The 21,622-nt window shown below is 43.8% G+C and overlaps 2 protein-coding genes across 4 annotated transcripts; one reads left to right on the forward strand and one right to left on the reverse strand.

Annotated features, from left to right (window-relative positions):
• Nucleotides 1–8,365: 8,365 nt before the first annotated feature.
• Nucleotides 8,366–9,429, forward strand: LOC124109364 (uncharacterized protein C9orf85 homolog). The gene has a single exon (XM_046467945.2). The coding sequence runs from the start codon at nt 8,420–8,422 to the stop codon at nt 8,879–8,881; it is 462 nt and encodes a 153-aa protein (XP_046323901.1). The 5' UTR covers nt 8,366–8,419; the 3' UTR covers nt 8,882–9,429.
• A 7,556-nt stretch (nt 9,430–16,985) lies between these two features.
• On the reverse strand, nt 16,986–21,486 carry Prrt1 (proline rich transmembrane protein 1). Of its 3 annotated transcripts, XM_046467846.2 has the most exons (4): nt 20,380–21,486; nt 18,980–19,518; nt 18,192–18,377; nt 17,366–18,049 (listed from the first exon to the last, which is right to left on the reverse strand). In XM_046467846.2, the coding sequence occupies exons 1-4, from the start codon at nt 20,396–20,398 to the stop codon at nt 17,873–17,875; spliced, it is 921 nt and encodes a 306-aa protein (XP_046323802.1). In that variant the 5' UTR covers nt 20,399–21,486; the 3' UTR covers nt 17,366–17,872. The 3 variants fall into 3 exon arrangements, with proteins under 3 accessions (XP_046323803.1, XP_046323802.1, XP_046323801.1); XM_046467847.2 differs by lacking the exon at nt 18,980–19,518 and having other exon boundaries at nt 16,986–18,049; nt 20,380–21,474; XM_046467845.2 differs by lacking the exon at nt 20,380–21,486 and having other exon boundaries at nt 18,980–20,373.
• Between the last annotated feature and the right edge of the window lie 136 nt (nt 21,487–21,622).

Here is a 21,622-nt window from a genome sequence, read left to right on the forward strand (position 1 = left end):
AGATGATAGTCAATAAAAGTCAATCCAGGGGCTGGGGAGGTAGCTCATCTGGTAGAGTGCATGCCTACCATGCACAAGGCCCTGGTTTGTGGGAGACCAACCTTGCACGTGACTGAGTCACATTCCCTGGCTGGGTGCTGAGGCGCTCAGTCACAGAAATGTGGTAGAGCTTTCCCCACCCTTCTGGGTTCGAGGGTTGGTGTCTCGTGCATGGGTGTGTCTTGCTACAGCCCCATGGGTGAAGCTATGCTCACCTGTTCCTTTGTAATATTACCCCTTGCCCTGTTTAGGGTAGAATCTTCCATGGAAGTGCCTTGTGTGTGTCCCCTTCTCTTACTGTGCCCTTGGGTGTGGCCTACCCAGGTGTCAGTCAACCTGCTGACAGTGGACATCATGAAGATAGACTCAGCCCCCTGAAACCTCACCCCTTGCCTCATTTGAATAGCTTCTCCTCGATAAAAGGGGTCAGCGCGTGCTCTTGCTCTCTTTCTTCCTGCGGACCCTTAAGGTCAGAGGAGTCGTCACAGCCGTCACATTTGAGTCTCTTGTGTGGTTATTTTGCTCAGCCCAGTCAGCCCAGTTTTCCTGGAGTGACCCCTGAGCCTTTTAGTTGTAAGGACAGAAACCTGGCACTGGTTCAATCCTAGAAAGAAGAAAGAAAGAAAGAGAGAGAGGGAGGGAGGGAGGGAGGAAGGAAGGAAGGAAGGAAGGAAGAAAGAAAGAAAGAAAGAAAGAAAGAAAGAAAGTCAACCCATAAATTATGATACAATGTTAGGCACAATATCAACACAATAAAGAAGGGTAAGGGAATAGGTGGAAAATCCAGGTATATGTGGTGCTATTTTTAATTTTAATCCTGTGATGAGGGTAGAGGTGATATTTATGCAATGACATAACTGATGTAAGGGAGTAGCCATGCAGGTATCTTGAGGAAGAATGTCTGGGGAATGAAAAAGGAAGTGAAAAGGCCATAAGGCAGGAAGGAATTGGAGCTTTATGTTAAATCATTACAACTGGAAGAACAGAAAGGAGGTCAGAGTGGGTGGGACAGAGGGGATGAAGTCAGAAGTAGGGAGGAACAAGGTCAGGCCTCATAGGCCATGGTGTGGACTTAATATTTTGTTTTATAGGGACATAAATGTGAATTCCCCTTTCATCGACCATCATAAGGGTCATGGTCAATAGCTTATAACAAGAGTTAGATTAACAAGAGAAAAAGTTATCAGATTTATTTAATCAAAGTTTTATAAGACTCAGGAATCTTCAGAAATGACAACCCAAAGACCAGGGAAAATTGTCCATTTTTCTGCTTGGATCTGGTGAAGAATGAATAGTGTAGAAATGTAATTGGACAAAAAGAGTGACCCAATGGAAACAGAAGAGAGGCACTCAGCAAGGTCTATGTGTTCAGATTCTTCTTGGCCTGAATAGCATTTGTTCCTCCTGGATAAGGGGCAAGACCTCTTTTGGAACAAGGGTCTTATGATTTTCTATCCGACAAGGCAAGTCAGAGCATTTCTTTTCTTTTTCCTTCCTTCCTTCCTTCCTTCCTTCCTTCCTTCCTTCCTTCCTTCCTTCCTTCCTTTCAGTATGGAATGCTTCATGAATGTGTGTATCATCCTTGAGCAGGGGCTATGCTGATTTTAGTATATGTCTGCCAAAGTGAGCGCTAGAACATTTCTTCATAGGCCGCTCTTATACAAAAAAAGACAGTAGAGGATAGTATAATCTCTCTAGATTTTATAGCTGGCTTTGAGAGAGAGGGTTTCTAGTTTCTATGGTTGGCCTTGCAGGAGAAAAGGGAGGAGAAAAAAGGGTAGGCACAAAACTAAAAGGTCTTGCTTCTGAGTTTCTTTTCCTTCAGTGCAAATTATTCAGCAAGACAAGGTAGCATAATTTGAGATAGTGTGTCCTGAACCTCAATAGTTGGGTGGACAGGAGCCAGCAGAGGATTAAGCAAGTGAATGATATTTGGTAATTTTAAAAAATCACTCTGATAGCTGGGTGTGATGGCTCATGCTTGTAATCCCAGCAGCTCAGGAGGCTGAGGCAGGAGGATGGAGAGTTCAAGGTAAGACTCAGCAACTTAGTGAGGCCCTAAGCAAATCAGTGAGACCCTGTCTCTAAATAAAATACAAAAAAGGACTGGGGATGTGGCTCAGTGGTTGAGTGCCTCTGGATTCAATCCCTGTATAAAAAAATTACTCTGATTTCTGCATAAGAGATGGATTATATCAGTCAAGAATGGAAGCAGGGCTGGGGTTGTAGTTCAGTGGTAGAGCGCTTGCCTCTCATGCTTGAGGCACTGGGTTTGATCCTCAGCACCACATAAATAAATAAAATATATTGTGTCCATCTACAACTAAAAATAAATATATATTTTAAAAAAGAATGGAAGCAAAGAATCCAGTTAAGGGACAGTGGTTGCATAGGACCTTGGTTTAAAGTTAAGAAGAGGGCCATGTGTAGACTCTTGAGGCCATCTAATATTTAGGGGTCTAAAAAATGAAAAGGAGGTTTGATCAATGAAACTGAGAAGGAACAGAAAATAAGAAACTAGGGTGCTCTTCCCTCCCTCCCTTCCTTCCATTCCTCCTCCTCCTCCTCCTTCTTTTTCTTCTTTCATTGCTGGGAATCAAATCCAAGGCCTTGTGCTTGCTAAATAGATATGTTAAAGCCCCAGCCCAGGAACACTCTTTATTTGGATCCAGAAAGAGTATTTTTTTAATATACATATATTTTTAGTTGTAGATTGACACAATAACTTTATTTTATTTATTTATCTTTATGTGGTGCTAAGGGCCTCACATGAGCTAGGCAAGCACTCTACTGCAGAGCTACAACCCCAACCCAATGAAGTATTTGAGCCAGGCAGGTGGTACATGCCTGTAATCCCAGATTCTTAGGAGGCTAAAGCAAGAGGATCACTTAACAAGACCTTGTCTAAAAAGAAAAAAAAAATTAAAAAGCCTGGAGATGTAACTAAATGGTAAAACATTCTTGAGTTTAATTCTCAGAAATGGAAATATAAAATACAACAAAAAGAAAGAAAGAGTGGATTGAAGTAAGCATTTCAAGGAGTGATCAACTGTGTCAATGTTGCTAATAATCAGAGACTAAGCTTTTTCAATCTCAGCATTAATTTAAATTTTGGGACTGACAATTCTTTTTTGTGTCCTGCACATTGTAGGATGTTTAGCACCATGCCTGATCTCTGCTCACTAGCTGCTAGGGGCACTTCATCAGTTGAGATGATCCAAAGTATCTCTAGACATTGCCAAATGTCTCTGGGGAGTGGGAAGATCACTCTTGAAAACTGCTGCTCAAGATATTCCCCAGGAGATATTTGGCAAGACAAAGTACATGTCCGTCTTCCACAATAAAGAGTCATCTAGAGGCTGGGGTTGTGACTCAGTGGTAAAGCATTTGCCTAGCATGTGTGAGACACTGGGTTCAATCCTCAGCGCCACATAAAAAATTAAAAAATAAATAAAATAAAGATATTGTGTCTATCTACAACTAACAACAACAACAAAAAGTTATCTGGCCCAGCTGGGGATATAGCTTAGCAGTAGAGCACTTGCTTAGCATGAGCAAGGCCCTGGGCTTGATTCCCAGCACTGAGAAAAAGAAAAAGATATGAAGAATTATCTGGCCCAAAGTGTCAATAGTTCCCAAATTGAGAAACTCTGATTAAGACTCTATTTGAGATGAGGGGCTGAGTGAATAGCTCATTGTTGAAATATGTGCTGAACATGTTCAAGACCCTGAATTCTATCCCCAGTACTGCAAAAATAATAAAGAAGTAAATGTATAGATAGGGTGTAGCTTAGTGGTAGAACACTAGCCAAACATGCACAAGGTCCCAATTCTATCCTAAGTACCACAACAAATAAATAAATGTAAATTATCTCATACCAAGTTATAATACATGTGGATATGTGCATGTATACAACAGAGAATAATTAAATATCACGAAGCTTAAGAAGTCAAAATTTAACTGGCTCAATTACCCATACCTGTTACTCAGGAGGCTGAGGCAGGAGGATCTAAAGTTTGAGGCCAGCTTGGGCAACTTAATGAGAAAGACTCTGTCTCAAAATAAAAAAAAAATTTAAGAAATGACTGGGGATGTAGTTCAGGGATAGAGCACTTGATTAGCATGTACCAGGCCTTGGCTTCAATTCCCAGTATTGTTTTTCTTTTTAAAAAGGAGTAAAATGTTCCCAGTATTGCTAAAACCCCTTGTATGTCTCATTCTTATCAGAATTCCCTGCCTGCCAAGTGATAAGACATAAGCACTATTATGAATATTGTATTTTTATGCATAGTTAAGTAATAATTTTTTTTTTTTTTTTGGTATTGGGGATTGAACTCAGGGCAGTCGACCACTGAGCCACATCCCCAGCCCTAATTTGTGTTTTATATTTAGAGTCAGGGCTTCACTGAGTTGCCTAGAGCCTCCTCACCTTTGCTTAGGCTGGCTTTGAATTTGCTATCCTCCTGCCTTGGCCTCCGGACCCTACAGGTGTGAGTCATCATGCCCTACCCTAAAGATTATGTTTTCTTTTTAAAGAAGAAGATTTAGGGGCTGAGGCTGTAGCTCAGTGGTAAAGTGCTTGCTTCGCATGTATGAGGCACTGGGTTCAATCCTCAGCACCACATAAAAATAAATAAGGATACTGTGTGTTCATTTACAGCTATATAAATATAAAAAAAGATTTTTATTATAGCATGTTTGTACCACAATGGAAATGTTTTCACAAAATGGGGAGTACTGATTATTCAGAAAAGATAGGCGATAATTTCAGGAGTCCTGTTTCTAAACAGGTGAAAAGGAACAGAATCTTGGGGCTCAGATGAGGTGGGGACCAGGAGTAGGTCAATCTCTCTGCAGTAGAAATGCAGGCAGGCTAGTGGATTTGGGGTGAGACCATGAGGGGTTTCTTTTCTGAAAGTTTCTGTTTTTTTTCCCTGAAATAGGAAGAAAGGTTATCATTTTGTGAAATTGTGGTCTCAGACTAGGGAAGGTGAATTGACTCAAGAAATGTGAGATAGCAGGCCACACTGAAGGCCCATAGGAAGTGGAACCAGCCAGTATGACTGTGTGTTTTTCCCCAGCTAAATTCAGCTGTTGAATGCAGTGTGAAGCCCTCAGAGTGTGATTTAACCAGGGACAAATGTAAATGTAAATAAATGTTTACAAGACAGGGGCCAAGTCTACAAGATGAGGGCTGAGAGGTGACCATAATGTTGAACCTCAGAAGGAAATTGAATAATGAGGAAATTAAGAAATTGAGGAAATCAATAAAACAATAATAAAAAGTGATGGGTTTAAAAAATGATAGGTAGCTGGGTGTGGTGGTGCATACCTATAATTCTAGTGACTTGGGAGGCTGAGGCAGGAAGTTTGCAATTTTGAGGCCAGCCTTAGCAACTTAGTGAGACTGGTCTCAAAAAATTATCCCATGAAATAGAAAAGGAGATAACACTGTCACATTCATTTTATAAAGCCACTATCTCCCTAATACCAAAACCAGAAAAACACACATCAAGGAAAGAAAACTTCAGACTACTATCCCTGATGAACAGATGCAAAATTCTTAATAAAATATTGTCAAACTGCATTCAAAAACATGTTAAGAAGATAGTGCACCATGATCAAGTGGATTTCATTCCAGGGATGCAAGGTTGGTTCAACATATGCAAATCAATAAATATAATTCACCACATAAATAGAATTAAGGACAAGAATCATATGATTAGATCAATAGATGCAGAAAATGCATTTGACAAAGTACAGCATCCATTCATGTTTAAAACACTAGAGAAACTAGGAATAGAAGGAGTTTACTTCAGATAAACTCAAGGCCAACGTCATAGGGAACAGAGAAAAGCTGAAAGCATTAACTCTAAAAACAGGAACAAGACAAAGATATCCACTCTCAACATTCCTATTTGACATAATCTTTAAAGAAATTTTAAAAGCATAATCTTAAAACTCTAGCTAGGGCAATCAGGCAAGAGAAGGAAATTAAAGGGATACAAAGAGAAAAAGAAGAAGTCAAATTATCTCTGCTGAGGACATGATCCTATATTTAGAAGACCCAAAAACTCCACCAGAAGCCTTTCTAGAGTTGATAAACAAATTTAGCAAAGTGGCAGGATGCAAGACTAACATGCCTAAATCAATTGCTTTCCTATGCTCCAATAATTTTTTCTGAGAAAGAATTCAGGAAAACTACCCCATTCACAATAACCTAAAAAAATACTTAAGAATAATCTAACCAAGGAGGTGAAAGATCTCTACAATGAAAATATTAGGAAGAAATTGAACAAGACCTTAGAAGATGGAAAGACCTTCCATATTCTTGGATAGGAAGAATTAATATTGTCAAAATGGCCAAACTAGAGCTGGGGTTGTAGCTCAGTGGTAGAGTGCTTGCCAAGCATACATGAGGCACTGGCATCGATCCTCAGCACCACATAAAAATAAAATAGATTGTGTCCAACCAAAACTAAAATAAATAAATAAATATATTTTTAAAAATGGCCAAACTACCAAGAGCAGTATACAGAGTCAATGCAATCTCCATTAAAATGCCAATGCCATTCTTCACAGAACTAGGAAAAAAAAAAAAACAGTTCTAATACTCATTTGAAATAATAAGAGATCCAGTATAGCAAAAGCAAATCTGAGCAAAAGAGCAAGGCCAGAGGCATCACAATATCAGACCTCAAATTATCCTATAGAACCATAGTAACAAAAACAGCATGGTATTAGCATCAAAACAGACACAAAAACCAACGGAATAGAATAGAAGAAACAGAGATGAGCCCATAGTCATCTGATACTCAACAAAGTTTCCAAAAACAACTTTGGAGAAAAGATAGTCTTATGGTACTGGGATAACTGGATATCCATATGTAAAAGAACAAAACTTGATCCCTCTCTCTCTTACCTTGCACAAAAGTTAAATCAAGGGGCATCAAATTCATAGGAATTAGATTAGAAACTCTGCAACTGCTAGAAGAAAATGTAGGCCCAACACTCCAACATATTAGAACAGGCATCAACTTCCTTAACAAGACTCTAAAACTCGAGAAATAAAACCAAAAATCAATAAGTGGGATGGCATCAAATTAAAAAGCATTTGTTCAACAAAGGAAACATGAGCATGAAGAGAACCTACACAATGGGGGAAGATCTTTGCTACCTGCTCCTTACATAGGGGATTAATATCCATAATATATAAAGAACTCAAAAACCTTAATACCAAAGAAACAAATAACCTAATTAATAAATGGGTAAAAGAACTAAAGAGACACCTCTCAAAAAAAGAAATACAAATGGCCAAGAAATATATGAAAAAGTGTTCAACATCTCTAGCAATTGGGAAAATGCAAATAAAACTACATTGAGATTTCATCTCACTCCAGTCAGAATGGCAATTATCAAGAATACAAATAAATGTTGGCTGAGATGCAGGGAAAAAAAGGTACACTTATACATTGTTGGTGGGAATGCAAATTAGTATAACCACTCTGGAAAGAAGTGTGGAGATTCTTCAAACAATTTAGGAATGGAACCACCATATGACCAGCTACCTAGCCCCTTTGTATATATCTAAAAGATCTAAAATCAACATATATATGGTGCAGTCACATCAATGTTTATAGCAGCACAATTCATAGTAGCAAGCTAGGTGCCTGTCAACAGACAAATGGATAAAAAAAAATGCACATGTACACGAAGGAGTTTTACTGAGCCATAAAGGAGAATGAAATTATGGCATTTGCTTATAAATGGAACTGGAGAATACCATGCTAAGTGAAATAAGCCAGACTCAGAAAGTCAGGGCTTGAATGTTTTCTGTCATATGCAGAAGTTAGGCCAAAATTAAGGAAAATAGAAAAGTGGAGGAGATCCCCTGAAATTAGAAGAGGGATCAATTATAAGGAGAGTAACTAAGAACAGAGTAGGGACGAAGAGCATGAGAAGAAGATTAACATTAAACTGGGATGAGAGGTGGGAGGGAAAGGGAGAGAGAAGGGAAATTGCATGGAAATGGAAGGAGACCCTCAGGGTTATACAAAATTTCATACAAGAGGAAGTGAGGGGAAAGGGGAAAATAATACAAGGGGGAGAAATGAATGACAGTAGAGGGGGTAGAGAGAGAAGAGGGGAAGGGAGGGGAGGGGAGGGGGGATAGTAGAGGATAGGAAAGGCAGCAGAATACAACAGACACTAGTATGGCAATATGTAAATCAATGAATGTGTAACTGATGTGATTCTGCAATTTGTATACGGGGTAAAAATGGGAGTTCATAACCCACTTGAATGAAAGTGTGAAATATGCTCTGGTCTTCCCTGCAACTTTTTAGGTACACTCTACTTGAGGTGGTTGTGGTTTCGGGGATGAGTTCCCAGAAGGGCAACGTGGCTCGTTCCAGGCCTCAGAAGCATCAGAATACATTTAGCTTCAGAAATGACAAGTTCGATAAGAGTGCCCAGACCAAGAAAATTAACCAAAAACTTCACGATGGAGTATGTCAGCGCTGTAAAGAAGTTCTTGAATGGCGTGTAAAATACAACAAATACAAACCATTATCAAAACCTAAAAAATGTGTTAAATGTTTACAAAAGACAGTGAAGGATTCTTACCACATAATGTGTAGACCATGTGCCTCTGAGCTTGAAGTTTGTGCAAAATGTGGAAAGAAAGAAGACATTGTTATTCCGTTTAATAAAGATCCAGAAAAGACTGAAAATAATGAAAGTTACAAACATACAAGAAACTGCAAAAGCCATGAAGAAAGTGGTGCTGATTTAGATTTTGATATTTATTTAGATGATACAGATAATAATCAAGTGGATTAATGACTCAAGTTAAAGAATGTGAAATTTTGACCAACTTTTGCCTTTGAGGGGCTCACAAAAAATATTGTGAAATCCTAATGAGGAAATAAGAAAAACTATAGAAAATACATAAAATATATGTAAGAACAATATAAACTGTGTAAAATATTTGAATAATTATCAAACATTATAAAGCTTTCATCCAGAGTTTTTTATAACAAATTTTTTAGGTTGTATAAATTAGAATAATATCTGCCAAAATACATATTGTGGTATCCTGTTGTAGGTCATGAGAATTATTTAAAAGAATATATTACCGGGGCTGGGGATGTGGCTCAAGTGGTAGCGCACTCGCCTGGCATGCACGCGGCCCGGGTTCCATCCTCAGCACCACATACAAACAAAGATGTCGTGTCCGCCGAAAACTAAAACATAAATATTAAAAATTCTGTCTCTCTCTCTCACCTCTCTCTTAAAAAAAAAAAAAAAAATTCAAGAATGTATTACCTAAATACATAAATGTATTTGTTATCAAAATAAATGAGACTCAGAATTGGTGGTTATGTAAGAACTATCTCATGTAAAAATGATATTATTATAAATAATATTAAAAATCAGTAAACAGTCAAAAAAAAAAAAGAAAGTGTGAAATATGATATATCAAGAACTATGTAATGTTTTGAACAACCAACAATAAAAAAATTAAAAAAAAAAAAGAAGAGGGATCAATTGAGGAGAAGAAGAGGACTCAGGGTGAGGGAGGAGGGATGGGAAAGGGGAGGAAGGGTGGAATGAATCTGACCTAATTTTCCTATATACATATATGAATGTACCATGGTAGATTTTATTACACCTTTATTTAGGTCCACAATGCACTAATTTTTATATGAATGGCACAATTTTTTATTTTATTTATTTACTTTTATGTGGTGCTAAGGATGGAACTCAGGGCCTTGCATGTGTGAGGGGAGCGCTCTACTGCTGAGCCATAACCCCAGCCCACAATGCACTAATTTTTAAAACTACAAATAAATAGAATAAAGATCAATAAAGTAGAGGAAAGGAAACAGGGGGAAGGAGGAGGAGATAGAAAGGGGAAGTACTGGGAATGGAATTGGAGAAAATTATATTCTACGTTTATATAATTATATCAAAATTAACCCCAATGTTATGTATAACTGAAAAATATGGAACCGACAGCCTGAAATGACAACCCCCAAGCAGTGTGTGACCCAGGAGGAGGGAGGGAGGGAGAAGCCAAAACACTGATTCTTCCCCAATAAATTCTTTCCCAGTGACAAAACAAACCCTGGAAAGGAGATAACCATCAATCCAAAAATAGCAGTCCCTGGGAAGAAGACAAGTATTGATCCTCTCCCAAATAAATTCTCTCCCAATGGCAGTGAAACTACACATTAATCCTGTCCCTGTGACAATACAATGACTCCTGGAGGAAAAGATAAGCATTTGAACACTGTGAAAACATTGCTTAGTGGGACTGGGGCTGTGGCTCAGTTGTAGAGCCCTTGCCTAGCATATGTGAGGCACTGGATTTCTATCTACAGCACCACATAAAAATAAACAAATAAAATAAAGTGTCCATCTACAACTAAAAATATTTTTTTAAAAAACCAAAAACCCACTGCCCAGTAAAAACAGTGCCCAGCAAAAACAAGTTCCAAAAGTTAGCAACCTTTTGCCCATGTCCTGTTAAGTCACCTCCCAATGTAACCTGTATAAACCCATACTTTTCCTGGGGGCCATTTTCTAAAAAACTGAGCCCCTCCGATGCCTGACTGATAGACTCTGCTGCTGAGTAAAAGGCATAGCTGGTCCATGAAGTCTGTTCCCATCTTAATTATTTGTGCTTTCATTATGGTGCTAAAACTGTTTTGGTTATTTTTGCTTACAATAACTATAACAAACTAATTTACAAAAGGGAGACTGAGGATATAGGAATGTAGCTCAGTAGTAGAGCTCCTCTTGGTTCAATCTCTTCTCCACACAAAAGTAATGCATAAAGTGATTCAATGCATGGGAAGTCCAGATAGGGTTGAGTAGGATACTGGGGGTTGGCATGAAAAAATTGTGGATTAAATTTTTGGAAATTTGGTTGTTATTGGTGGCAACCAAGTTGAAGGTATGATACAGGGGAATGGTGGAGAGCAGGGAAAATCAGATTGTCAGAGGCAAAGAAGGTCAGGAATTGGCCAGAGAACTGAATGATCTACATGGATATTGAAGATATTAAAAATAATGAAATGAGGGCTGAGGATGTGGCTCAGTAGCCGAGGGCTCCTGAGTTCAATCCCTGGTATCCCCTGCCCTGCCTCCCACCAAAAAAAAAAAAAAAAAAAGAAGAAGAAGAAAAAGAAAGAAAAAAAAAAAAAAGAAAAGAAATGAGAGACTGAGAGACTGGGGATGTAGCTCTTTGGTAGAGTATTTGTTTGGTATGAGTGTGACCCTAGGTTCAATCCCCAGCATCACAAAAAAAAAAAAAAGTGTGAAGTTACAGGACAGTGAGCCATGAGCCAGGTGCCAATATTTTTTTCTTTTTTTTTTTTGTAGTACTAGGGATTGTGAAGCAGCAACCCCTTCCTAAGATGTTTCTTTTCTTTTTATCTCTGTTAATAACCGCAACCTCCTAGTTACTGCTTCTGTAATCATGCTTGCTCAGCAGCTGTGGCAGGAACCAGAGCTGCCTGGAAAGAGGGAAAAAGGAATCAAGGCTACTTGTGTGAGATAGTCTTGAGACCGGAAAGTGTGTACTATATAAAAGATACTGAGAGGAAAAAAAAAAAAAAGATACTGAGAACAGCCAAGCGTGGTGGCGCATGCCTATAATCCCATTGGCTTGGGAGGCTAAGGAAGGAGGATCATGAATTCCAAGCTAGCCTCAGCAATTTAATGAGGCCCTAAGCAAATTAGTGAGACCCTGTCTCTATATAAAATATTAAAAAGAGCTGGGGATGTGGTTCCGGGGTTAAGTGTCCCTGAGTTCAATCCCTGGTACTTAATACTGAGAACAAAAGCCTGTGCTAAGCCTTTGGAAAAGACTCCTCTGAGCCTGCACAGGTACAGAATAAACCTTGCTCTCTACATTTCCAAGCACTGAGTGTCTCTTTCCAGTGCCATGATTTCCTGTATTTTCCATAATAATTGAACCCAGGGCCTCATGCATTCTACACAAGCACTCTACCGTGGAATTACAACCTTAGCCCTTTTTTATTTATCTTGAGACAGAATCTCCTTAAGTTGCCCATGCTCTCCTCAAACTTGAGATCCTCCTGCCTCAGCCTTCTGAGTAGCTAATAGTTAATATTTTCCTTAAGGTTAAGGAAAATATTAAAGATCCTCCCTGTCCATGTGCCTGCTGTGACTTTGCGCATCCTTGATGGAACATCTATAGAATACTGAATTATTGGTGGGACTGGCTTACTCATGACAACTCAGAGATATTCACTTATTTCAAGGCTAAATTCCCTCCCTCAGGGATCTCTCCAGTCCTTGGGGGTTGAAGTGTCCTTGAGGAGATCACTAGCTTATGTAGGTTGTTAGAATAGAGGTTTCTTTGTTCTAGTTGTATTTAAAGAGCCCCACTGGGAATAAGACTTTGGAGTCTCAGCAGTGGAGAGGATGCTCTGCCTGAGAAGTTCTCAGTTGGGACCTTGAAAAGTTGCTCTGGGACTCCCCAACTAATTGACCTCAGGTGTTTCCCCTGATCTGGTGATGTGTTTTCTTCTCTTTCTCTCTCATCTTTGCTTTTGCTTTCATATTATTGATAAAACAAATGCTATCTAATATCAAGAGAGTGTTTTTATTGTCTATCAGATCCGACCTGCCAAATTCAGCTGCTGCATGCATGCAGAACATTACTGGATTACAGGACCCACATTCAATATGTGCCAAATTCTCAATGAGTGAATGGGAATGCTGACCCAGAATCTAGTCATGGGGGAATCAGAACACCCAAGTAGATATGAAAGGGGGTCAGACTCTCCTGGAGGATGGAATCTGTCAGTAGGGGTACAAGAGTAAAGGGCCTCATGTGCAGACAGAGTTAAAGTTAGGTGGGAGTAGAATCGAATTGGAATACCATTTTTTATTTCCTCTCCAGGGAGGAGTTTAGGTGAGGTGAAGAGATCTGGGAGAAGTCATGTTTACTCATTTCTCCTTCTGCCTAATTACTTTCAATGCAATTGCATTCTAAGATTAGTAAAACAGATTTTATCAGATGAGGAACTGAAAATCAAAGATGAACAAGATTTCGCTCCTGCCTTTGAGTAGTTCACAAGATAAGGTGTGTTATATATCAAAAAAACAGGTGGGGCTCGGGTGTGGTGATGCATGCCTGTAATTCAAGTGGCTTAGGAGGCTGAGGCAGGAAAATTGCAACTTTGAGGCTAGGCTCAACAACTTATGGAGACTCTGTTTCAAAATAAAAATTAATAATGATAAAAAATGGCTGGGATGTGGCTCAGTAGGTAAGCACCCCTGGGTTCAATCCCCAGTACCAAAACCAATCAAACAAAAAAACAATACCACCAAAAACAGGTAGAATGGGAGGGTTTCAGACCTAGATACTTTTCTCCTAAAGAAAGTTGCCTTGACTCAAGCTACGTTTTGGCCTCTCCCCTCTTCCTAAGTAGTTCCTGAGATGACTTGAAGCCCATGATGACCCTGGCTGCCCTTTGGAGTCATCTGGGGATGTCTTTAAAAGACTATTACTAACTGTCACCAGGCATGGTGGTGCACTCCTGTAATCCCAGATTGGGAGGCTCAGGGAAGAGGATCATAAGTAGGAGGCCAGCTTCAGCGTGAACAACTTGCCTAGACCCTGAGTCCCATCCCCAGAGATTCTGATTTAATTGGTTTAGTGAGCTTTGGGATTTTTAAATGCTCCCTAGATGATTCTAATGTGAATCTGGCTCTAAGAATTGCTCCAAGGAGTTCCTGGGGCTCTGTTTAGAAATCCACTTCTTTAAGACAGGAGTGGGGTGGTGCACACTTGTAATCCCAGCAGCTCCGGAGGCTGAGGCGGGAGGATTCTGAGTTCAAAGCCAGCCTCAGCAATTTAGTGAAGCCTTAAGCAATTTAGTGAGACACTGTGTCTAAATAAAATATTTAAAAGGCCTGGGGATGTGGCTCAGTGGTTAATCACCCCTGGGAAGGAGAGAGAGAGAGAGAGAGAGAGAGAGAGAGAGAGAGACCCACTGCTTTAATCCAGCCCAGAGGACTGAGACCTTTTTGCTGGTGGGGGTGGGGTGGGGTGGTAAATTGATCTGGGCCTTGAAGGCAGGAAAATCTTGACCCCAAGTAGAGAGGCAGATGTGAAGGGGGAAGAACATGATAAGCAAAAGTCTAGAGGTGGTCTGAAACTCATGGCAAGCTGCAGTTTGTTTTATAATAGAGATTGGAGGAGGAAGTCTAAGATTTGAGTACAGCTGGGTAAAGACCTGGGGGTAGGAATGATGAATAATTCATTTTGGTTGCAAATGAGGTTGAACAGAGAAAGTTCAATGATTTTAAGTATGGAAGTAATTGAAGGCTAGACTGAAAATTTCTAAATAATTGAATAAACAATCCACAATCATGCAGGACATATAATTATGACTATGATTATTATTTTGAACTGCTGGGCCTTGGGCACCCAAGGTAAGTACTCTACCACTGAATTACACCCTCTCCCTTCCCCCACTTTTTTGAGGTGAGATCTTGCTATGTTGCCCAGGCTGGTCTCAAACTCCCAGGTTCAAGACATCCTCCTGTCTCCTGAGTAGCTGAGACTACAGGCATATGCCACTGTGCTAGCTTTTCAAAAGACTGTTGAGCAATGCAGTTATATCTAATAGCAGAGTTGAGAGAGACTTGAAATAGAGAGACACGTAGGAAGTAGGAAGAGATGCTGGGGAGCTGTTGCGATGATCCTAGATGAGGTAATGTTTCTGGCAAGGACTGGGGAAAAGTGGATTCAAAACATATTGTGGCTGTAGAATTTATTCAACTTGACAACACACCAGAAGTAAGGCAGGAGAATGATGAAGGCAGCAAGTTTTCAGGTAAGGAAGGGTGATTGACAAGATGATGCTATTAAAGGAGATGGGGTTTTTGGTGGCATTTCATCAACTTGGTTTGGAACATGTTGAGTTTAGATGACCAGCAGCATGGTCCATGTGACTATGTCCCTCAGACATTGGAGGAATGTATGTTTGTACAGGACAGGTTGGAGCAGCATTTGGTTAGAGATGATGGCTAGAATTGGAATCTCTGGGGTGAGGAGCTTGGGGGAATAGCATGTGTTTAGCTTAAAGCCCTGGGTTCAATCCTCAGCACCAAAACAAACACACACCAACAATATTGATGGGATGAACTTTTAAGGGAAAGTCCCAGAGAAGAAAAAAATCCACATGGTCACTTAGGTAACGGAGGAGAAAAAGCAAGAAGAAACCTGGGCACTGTGATACATGCCTGTAATCCAGGTTACTTGGGAGGCTAAGGCAGGAGTATCATTAAATTTAAGGCCAGCTGGGTGCAATGGAGCACACCTGTAATTCCAGTGGCTCAGGAGGCTGAGGCAGGAGGATCACAAATTTGAGGCCAGCCTCAGCAATTTAGGGAGACCCTAACAAACTCAGTGAGACCAAGTCTGAAAATAAAAAATAAGAAAGGCTGAAGATGTTACTCAGCATGAAGCACCTCTGGTCCAATCAGAAGAAGAAGAAGAAGAAGAAGGAGGAGGAGGAGGAGGAGGAGGAGGAGGAGAAGCAGCAGTGGTGGCAGAAGAAGAGGAGGAAAAGAGGTATGAGAGGGTACAGAGAGGCAGATTCTGTGAAAATGCCATTGATTTTGGTCCAGGTAAACTCTGGTCTTTGGATGTCATGTGAGAGAGAAGTTTTGGTAGATCAAGGAGTGAAAGAATATTTTGAGGAGTCAAGACATAGTATGAAATAAAGATGACACAGACACATCTCTGATAGCAATACTCCTCTGTTCAAGAAAAACAGAAGATTAGAGGATGAAGAAATGGAAATTGAAAACATGGACTCCTTTTTGAGGAAGTTTGGTAAGGAAGGCGCATTAACACAGACATGATGGCCCACAGCAACTTGGAAGGCTAAGGCAGGAAGATCACAAGTTTAAGGGCAGTCTGGACAATTTAGATCCTGTCTCAAATGAGATTTTAAAATAGTTTCAGGATGTAGCTCAGAGCAGCCCTGATTCGATTCCCAGTACCAGGGGAAAAAAACAAAAACAAAACAACAACAACACAATACAAAAAAGGAAGACACATTAAACCTGAACTATCCCAAGGAGAACCCATGATACCCATGCCCCACCTCCTCCTCCTTCCATGTCTCTGATCTCAGTGCATGGCTTTCCTTACAGATAGTAAGTTCCATGAAGTCAGGGCTGCACCTGTTGTCGAGACAGGTGTCTCACCAGCATGCTGTATGGTGTCTGCATGTTTCATGGATGCAGACTTAGGGTAGGACCCGTCCTCAGATGTACAATGAAAGACACTAAACCCATTCCTTGTAGTACTCCTGTCTCCCCTGCATCCCAACACAGAGGCCTCCTGGTTAACTTCAGGAAAGCAGAAGGTAATTCTCCAGACTATTGACCTCCTCTCTGGGGCTTCCAAAGCTCTCTGCATTCTTTCTTTCCCCTGTCCCCTCAGGTGGGGCTCTAATGCAAGTTGTTTGCCACCCTCCAGCACACAGGAACAATTATGGGCAGGTAACATCTCCTCCTTGCCCCTGTTACCTACCCTATCCTCAACCAACTTCTTCACCATGGTCTGCCACCTTCCTTCCTCCTGCCTTCTTGGAGTTCTGAGGCTAGATCTCTGCGTCTCCTTGTAAAACTTTCCTCTCGGAAGCCCTAAACCCAGCCTAGTAAGGAGTGGAAACGGGGCCTTGGGGAAAGCAAGACCCATTGAGAAGAGAATGGCATCCGTTATCTTCCCTGGCGGATACCCAAGGACCAATTCTCTGTTCCACATATTTGTCTGTCTCCTCTCACTTGTCTTTGTCAGTCCGCCCCCCACCCCCGTCCCGAAGAGATGGAGAGACGTGAAGAGGGAAATCAAAAGGGCAAAATCTTCGTGGTGCCAGAGTCTTTGGAATTGCGGGTGATAAATCCAGTAAGTCTCTTTAATATCGTCTTTCAGTTCACACACACGCACACACAGATCAGAACAAGGCAAGAACCGCCAACGGGAACAGGGAGGGGGCCGGAGTCCTCCCAGGATTGGGAGGTTCTTATCCTGGGATTCCCTTCAGCCCGGCTGCCCAGGAATAAGATGAGTGGAATGGAGTATTTACAGAGAATGGGTGCTTTTCTTCTGGGTGAAGGGTCCTAAACCAGAAATCTCCCAAATCACATTCCAAAAATCACTAAAGGAGAGTTCTGGAATTTGGGGGGAAATATGAAGAGAATCAAGTGGAGGAGAACGAAACTGTACTGGCAAAAATTGGGAGAGAGCGTGGGGGCATGGCTATCCCGGGTCGCAGCCCTCTGGCCAGAAAAAGGGGAAGAGTCTGTTTGTCAGTGGGCTAGGCCTAAAGCCACAAACCCAATCACCTGACTGAATCGCCCCGTAGAGACGGAAAAGAAGGCGGAGCCTGCCGACCTGAAGGCGGGGTTTTGTCAGAGCTGGGGTGGAGCCTATAAAGGAGGTGGGACTTTGGAGACAAGATTCCAGGCTGGGGAGCACAGGGAGCACGGCTGGGGGCGCTGCACTTTGATGGGATGGGGTATTGGAGCCCGACTTGTAGCAGGGATCCCGGGAAGCAGCGTCCCTGGGGTTGTGGGTTTTGTAGGGGTTCCTGAGGAACTGGATTAGGAGCGTGCTCGCAAGGCCAGAGATTCCGTGGAGGTGGAGTTTAGGATGTTTGGAAGTCCGGCTGCCCCAGAGGCGGGTGTGCGGGACGCCTATTGGGTCCGCAGCTTGACTGCAGAACGAGTCTGGGAGGTTGAGGGGCGCAGAGTGGGGCTGGGCAGAGGGAGTTTTTAGGGATCCCAGTAGTTTTCGTGGTGCTGTGCGGCAATGATGATGACTACGGTGAGGATAGTACAGAGCACCATGGCTGCGATGCCCACCGCCAGGGAGATGAAGGAGAAGTTCCGAGCCTCGCGTGAAGCGATCTCCGCAGACACCATGTCTCCGCGGGCCAAGGCCGTGCGCACCTGCGGGGGAGGGGTGGAGGAGCGCGGTTAGAGTGTCGCTGTTCTCTAGCATGCCCCAGCCTTCCTTTAATATGGTCCCCTTAAGGCCCAACACTCCCAGAACTAAGAATAACGGCGTAAACCTAACCCCGGCTCCCCACACCTGCACTGCCTTGAAGATGGCGATAATGCCCGTAGGCCAGAAGCAGCAGATGGTGGTCAGCACTGCAATGGGCATATAGTCGTGTGGAGGGCGCCTCGGCTCCAGCAGGGCCAGCCCTGGGCCTTGGGGCGGCGGGGGGAGAGTGGAGGTCACTCCAGTTCCCCCTGGGGTCCCGCCTGCATAAGGCTGCAAAAGGAAAATTGGGGGAGGGATGTTGCTCCGAACTTGCTACAACCCACCAGCGTCCCGCCTCTGGCAAGTCGGTTTTAATAGCACAATTCTTATCCGTTGCTTCTCAAAGAAACTGGTTAACCACTGCCCTTGTAGGACACCCATAAATTTCGCCTAGGTTCCTCTCCTCCATTCATTGCATCATTTTGGATATCTCCGCTTTCTTCCACTAGCTACGGACCACAGGCACTGTCCTGGCCTCACTTGGGACCTGTTCCTTCCCTCCAGACACCTCCCTGGCCTCCCCTCCCTCATGCCCCTTGGTTTCCAGGTTTCATTTCTTTCCCTCCTTCCAGAGGGTTTCCTTCTTTCAAACTTCCTTTTGATCTCTCTGTTCCCCCTCTCAGGTCCTGACCTCTGACCCCAACGGACCCCCAGGTCCTTCACCTCCAAGCCTTTTCTTAGCCCCTTCTCTCTCTCTGGGACGTGTCTCCAGAACACAACCTGGTTTTCTGGTTCTATTTCTCTATTACCTCAGTTCCTGGTGTGCCCCCAATTTCAAGTGCTGTTCCACTGTGCCCCCCTCTTCCCAGGCCCCAGTCAGCTCCCTCACTCACCGTGCCCACCGGATAGACCGGCACGTAAGCAGTACAGGGCTGCAGCTGCAGCGGGTAGCCGGGCGCTACGTAGCCCCCCAGCGGCAAAGTGCCCACCGCCCCCGCGTGCGTGGGCACCACGAAGCCAGGAGCCTGAGCAGTCGGTGCAGGCGCCGGCGGGGGTGGGGCAGCGGCGGCGGGCGGCGGCGGGGGAAGTGGGCCCTCGAAGCGAGTCTCCTGCAGGTAAGGGTCGGGTGGCATGCGGGGCAAGGTAGCGCAGCCGGGTGGGGGAGCCCCGGCGGCCGGACCAGGCGGGGCGTGATGGGGGGGCCGGGGTAATGTGGCTGAGGACGAGGGACCGCGTTGAGCTGTGGCCGAGGAAGAGGCCAGGCCGCCTGCGCCTAAGCGCGGGAGGGTGGCGGTGCCAGACTGGTGGTAGTGGTGGTGATGGTGATGGTGCGACGAGGGGGCTGCCTGTGGGGGCGGGGCGGGAGGTTCTGCAGGGGGCTGGGGAGCATTGTATGGAGGTGGAGAAGTGTGTGGAACTGAGTCCGGGAGGCCTAGGGACAGTAAGCCAAGGAAAGGGTAAGTGGGGAGAGAAGACAGCAATAAGATCAGAAGGAGACAGTCAGAGATGGAGATAGGTAATGGGAGAGGAGGAGGGAGGTGATAAGAAGTCATCTCTCATTTGGGGGTCAGGAGAGGGGTTGTATCTAGGCCATCTGCCTCCCCCCCTTCAATCTAGTTTTGAGGTCACAACTCTCCCCTCCTCCTCTTCTTTTTAAGCAATACGCACTCAGCTTTCACCCACAGACAGACACAATCTTACTTTTAAGCTATGGCTGCCTTTGGACAGGCCTACCTGAGCTAGTCCTATGGTGCACATGTGTAAACATGCATTACTGTGTTCACATGTGCTTACTTCAGTAGTTGTATACACACATGTGGGATGACATGTTCCACTCTGCCCTGGCCTCTCTGGGAACCTCAGGGCCATTTTTTAGTGCCCATAAAGAAGAGTCTTTTGAATTTGACTCCCTTGACAACCCCAATTTGATCATGTCTCCATATTTCCCATTGGATGTATCTATGCCAGTGAGCCACTGACTGTCCATCTGTCACTTCAAGTGATGCTATCCCTGCAGTACCTGGCTGATGCTAAGCTTCTCTTTACCTCCCTTAACCTCTCAACCTGCCCTCCTACCCATGTTGTTGGCAAGGGGCAGAGGCTGAGACTGGAAGGAGAAAAGGAAGAAAAGGGTGGGAGATAGAGGAGGGGGTGGGGGTGTAGAGAGCTGGAGAGAAGGGGAATGGAACCGAAACACTCACTAGGGAGGGCTAAGGAAGGGGGTTAAGGCAAGGGAGGGGGAGGATGAGGAGAAGATGGAGGGAGGGGGTTGTTATTGTTGTTTATTTTTTACCTGACTTTTCCGATGTCATGATTGCAGTGTGGCTGGGACAGCGTCCCTGCCCTGGAGTCAGTGGCCCCTGGCTGGCGCCGGAGTCTGGGTCCGGGATGGCGCAGCCAGCGGCAGCAGCACAGAGATGGAGAGATGAAGACTGTGGCGTGGGGCGGAGGGAACTCGGAGGGGGGGGGAGCTTAAAGGGACCGAGGCAAGGGAGGGGGAAGAGCCTCAGACGTCCCCCAACTCGTCTCTGTTCTTGGACCACCTCTCTCCTCCTCTCACCCTGGCATTCAAGCCCCCAATTTAGGCTCCCTTGGAGTTGTCATGGAAACAGGAGGCAAGACCAGGCAAGGAGGGTGGGACTTAGGGAAGGAAGGAGGGAGAAAGAACTCTCTAGAGTCTCCCCCTCCAAGGCTCACTGTAGTGATTATATTGTGGGAGGAAGCCAGCAGGTGCTCATTGGATTCAGTGTGCCAAGTTCCCTTTACATCTGGTTCACCCAGGCAGGTCTTCTTAGTTTCCCTCAGCTCCCTGCAAGGTGCCAGCATCTTTTCCCAAATCCTTGGCCCTAGTTTCTCTTTAGGAGAGAGAATCTTGTGTGAGAGAGAATTGTGCAAAGCTGAGACGTGAGATGGACTGAAGAGTTCCCAGGGTACACAGTCTGAACCTGAGATCCCGGCAGTAAAGTAGGAGGCTCAGGTCTATAATTTGAGGATAGCTCATCTGGCTGGAGGAAGAGAGATGGGAGTAGGGGGGATGCATAGCTACCTTCTTCCAGGGTTAAGGAGGTGAAATGGTTTGGGAGCAGGAAGGGGTGACTTAACTGCTCATTTCTGGCAGGTCGGTTTGGAAATGTATGCTTGTTGGTGGTGTGTTTGGAGTTCTGAGGCAGGTTAGCGTTCAGCTACAACCCCACCCCCCACACACATACACACCCGCCAGGAGGAAACTCCACCTCCAGGGTCGACCTAAGGCATAGCGATTATTGCTCTTTTTATTTGCTCTTTGCATCTTGGAAGCGAGTGGGTGGGGAGGAGGGATGACGAAAGGCAGTCTATGGAGATTTACACCAGTTGGGCTTGTTGCAGAAACATGGCCAGAAAAATCATTGTGGTTCCCCCCCCCCCCCCCCGCCACTTAAGATTAATTAATTTCCCAGCCTCCGTCTGAGGCAGTCATTTTCGGGCTGTGTACCTCCCGGTCCCTGTCCAAGAGGAGATCAGTAAAGAAGGCCTCGCCCCAGTCCCATGCCCCAGAT

Source organism: Marmota monax, unplaced genomic scaffold (genome assembly GCF_021218885.2).
Source record: "Marmota monax isolate L192 unplaced genomic scaffold, Marmota_monax_Labrador192_F-V1.1 WCK01_AAM20220418_F8-fsc00404, whole genome shotgun sequence".
NCBI lineage: Eukaryota > Metazoa > Chordata > Mammalia > Rodentia > Sciuridae > Marmota > Marmota monax.

Coding starts and splice junctions, on each gene's coding strand:
- LOC124109364 (XM_046467945.2), top strand. CDS start 8,420: ATGAGTTCCCAGAAGGGCAACGTGGCTCGTTCCAGGCCTCAGAAGCAT.
- Prrt1 (XM_046467845.2), bottom strand. CDS start 19,639: ATGACTTCTTATCACCTCCCTCCTCCTCTCCCATTACCTATCTCCATC. Junction 18,378..18,979: donor CGGTCTATCCGGTGGGCACG/GTGAGTGAGGGA, acceptor TTCCTTTTGCAG/CCTTATGCAGGCGGGACCCC. Junction 18,050..18,191: donor CCATCTTCAAGGCAGTGCAG/GTGTGGGGAGCC, acceptor CCTCCCCCGCAG/GTGCGCACGGCCTTGGCCCG.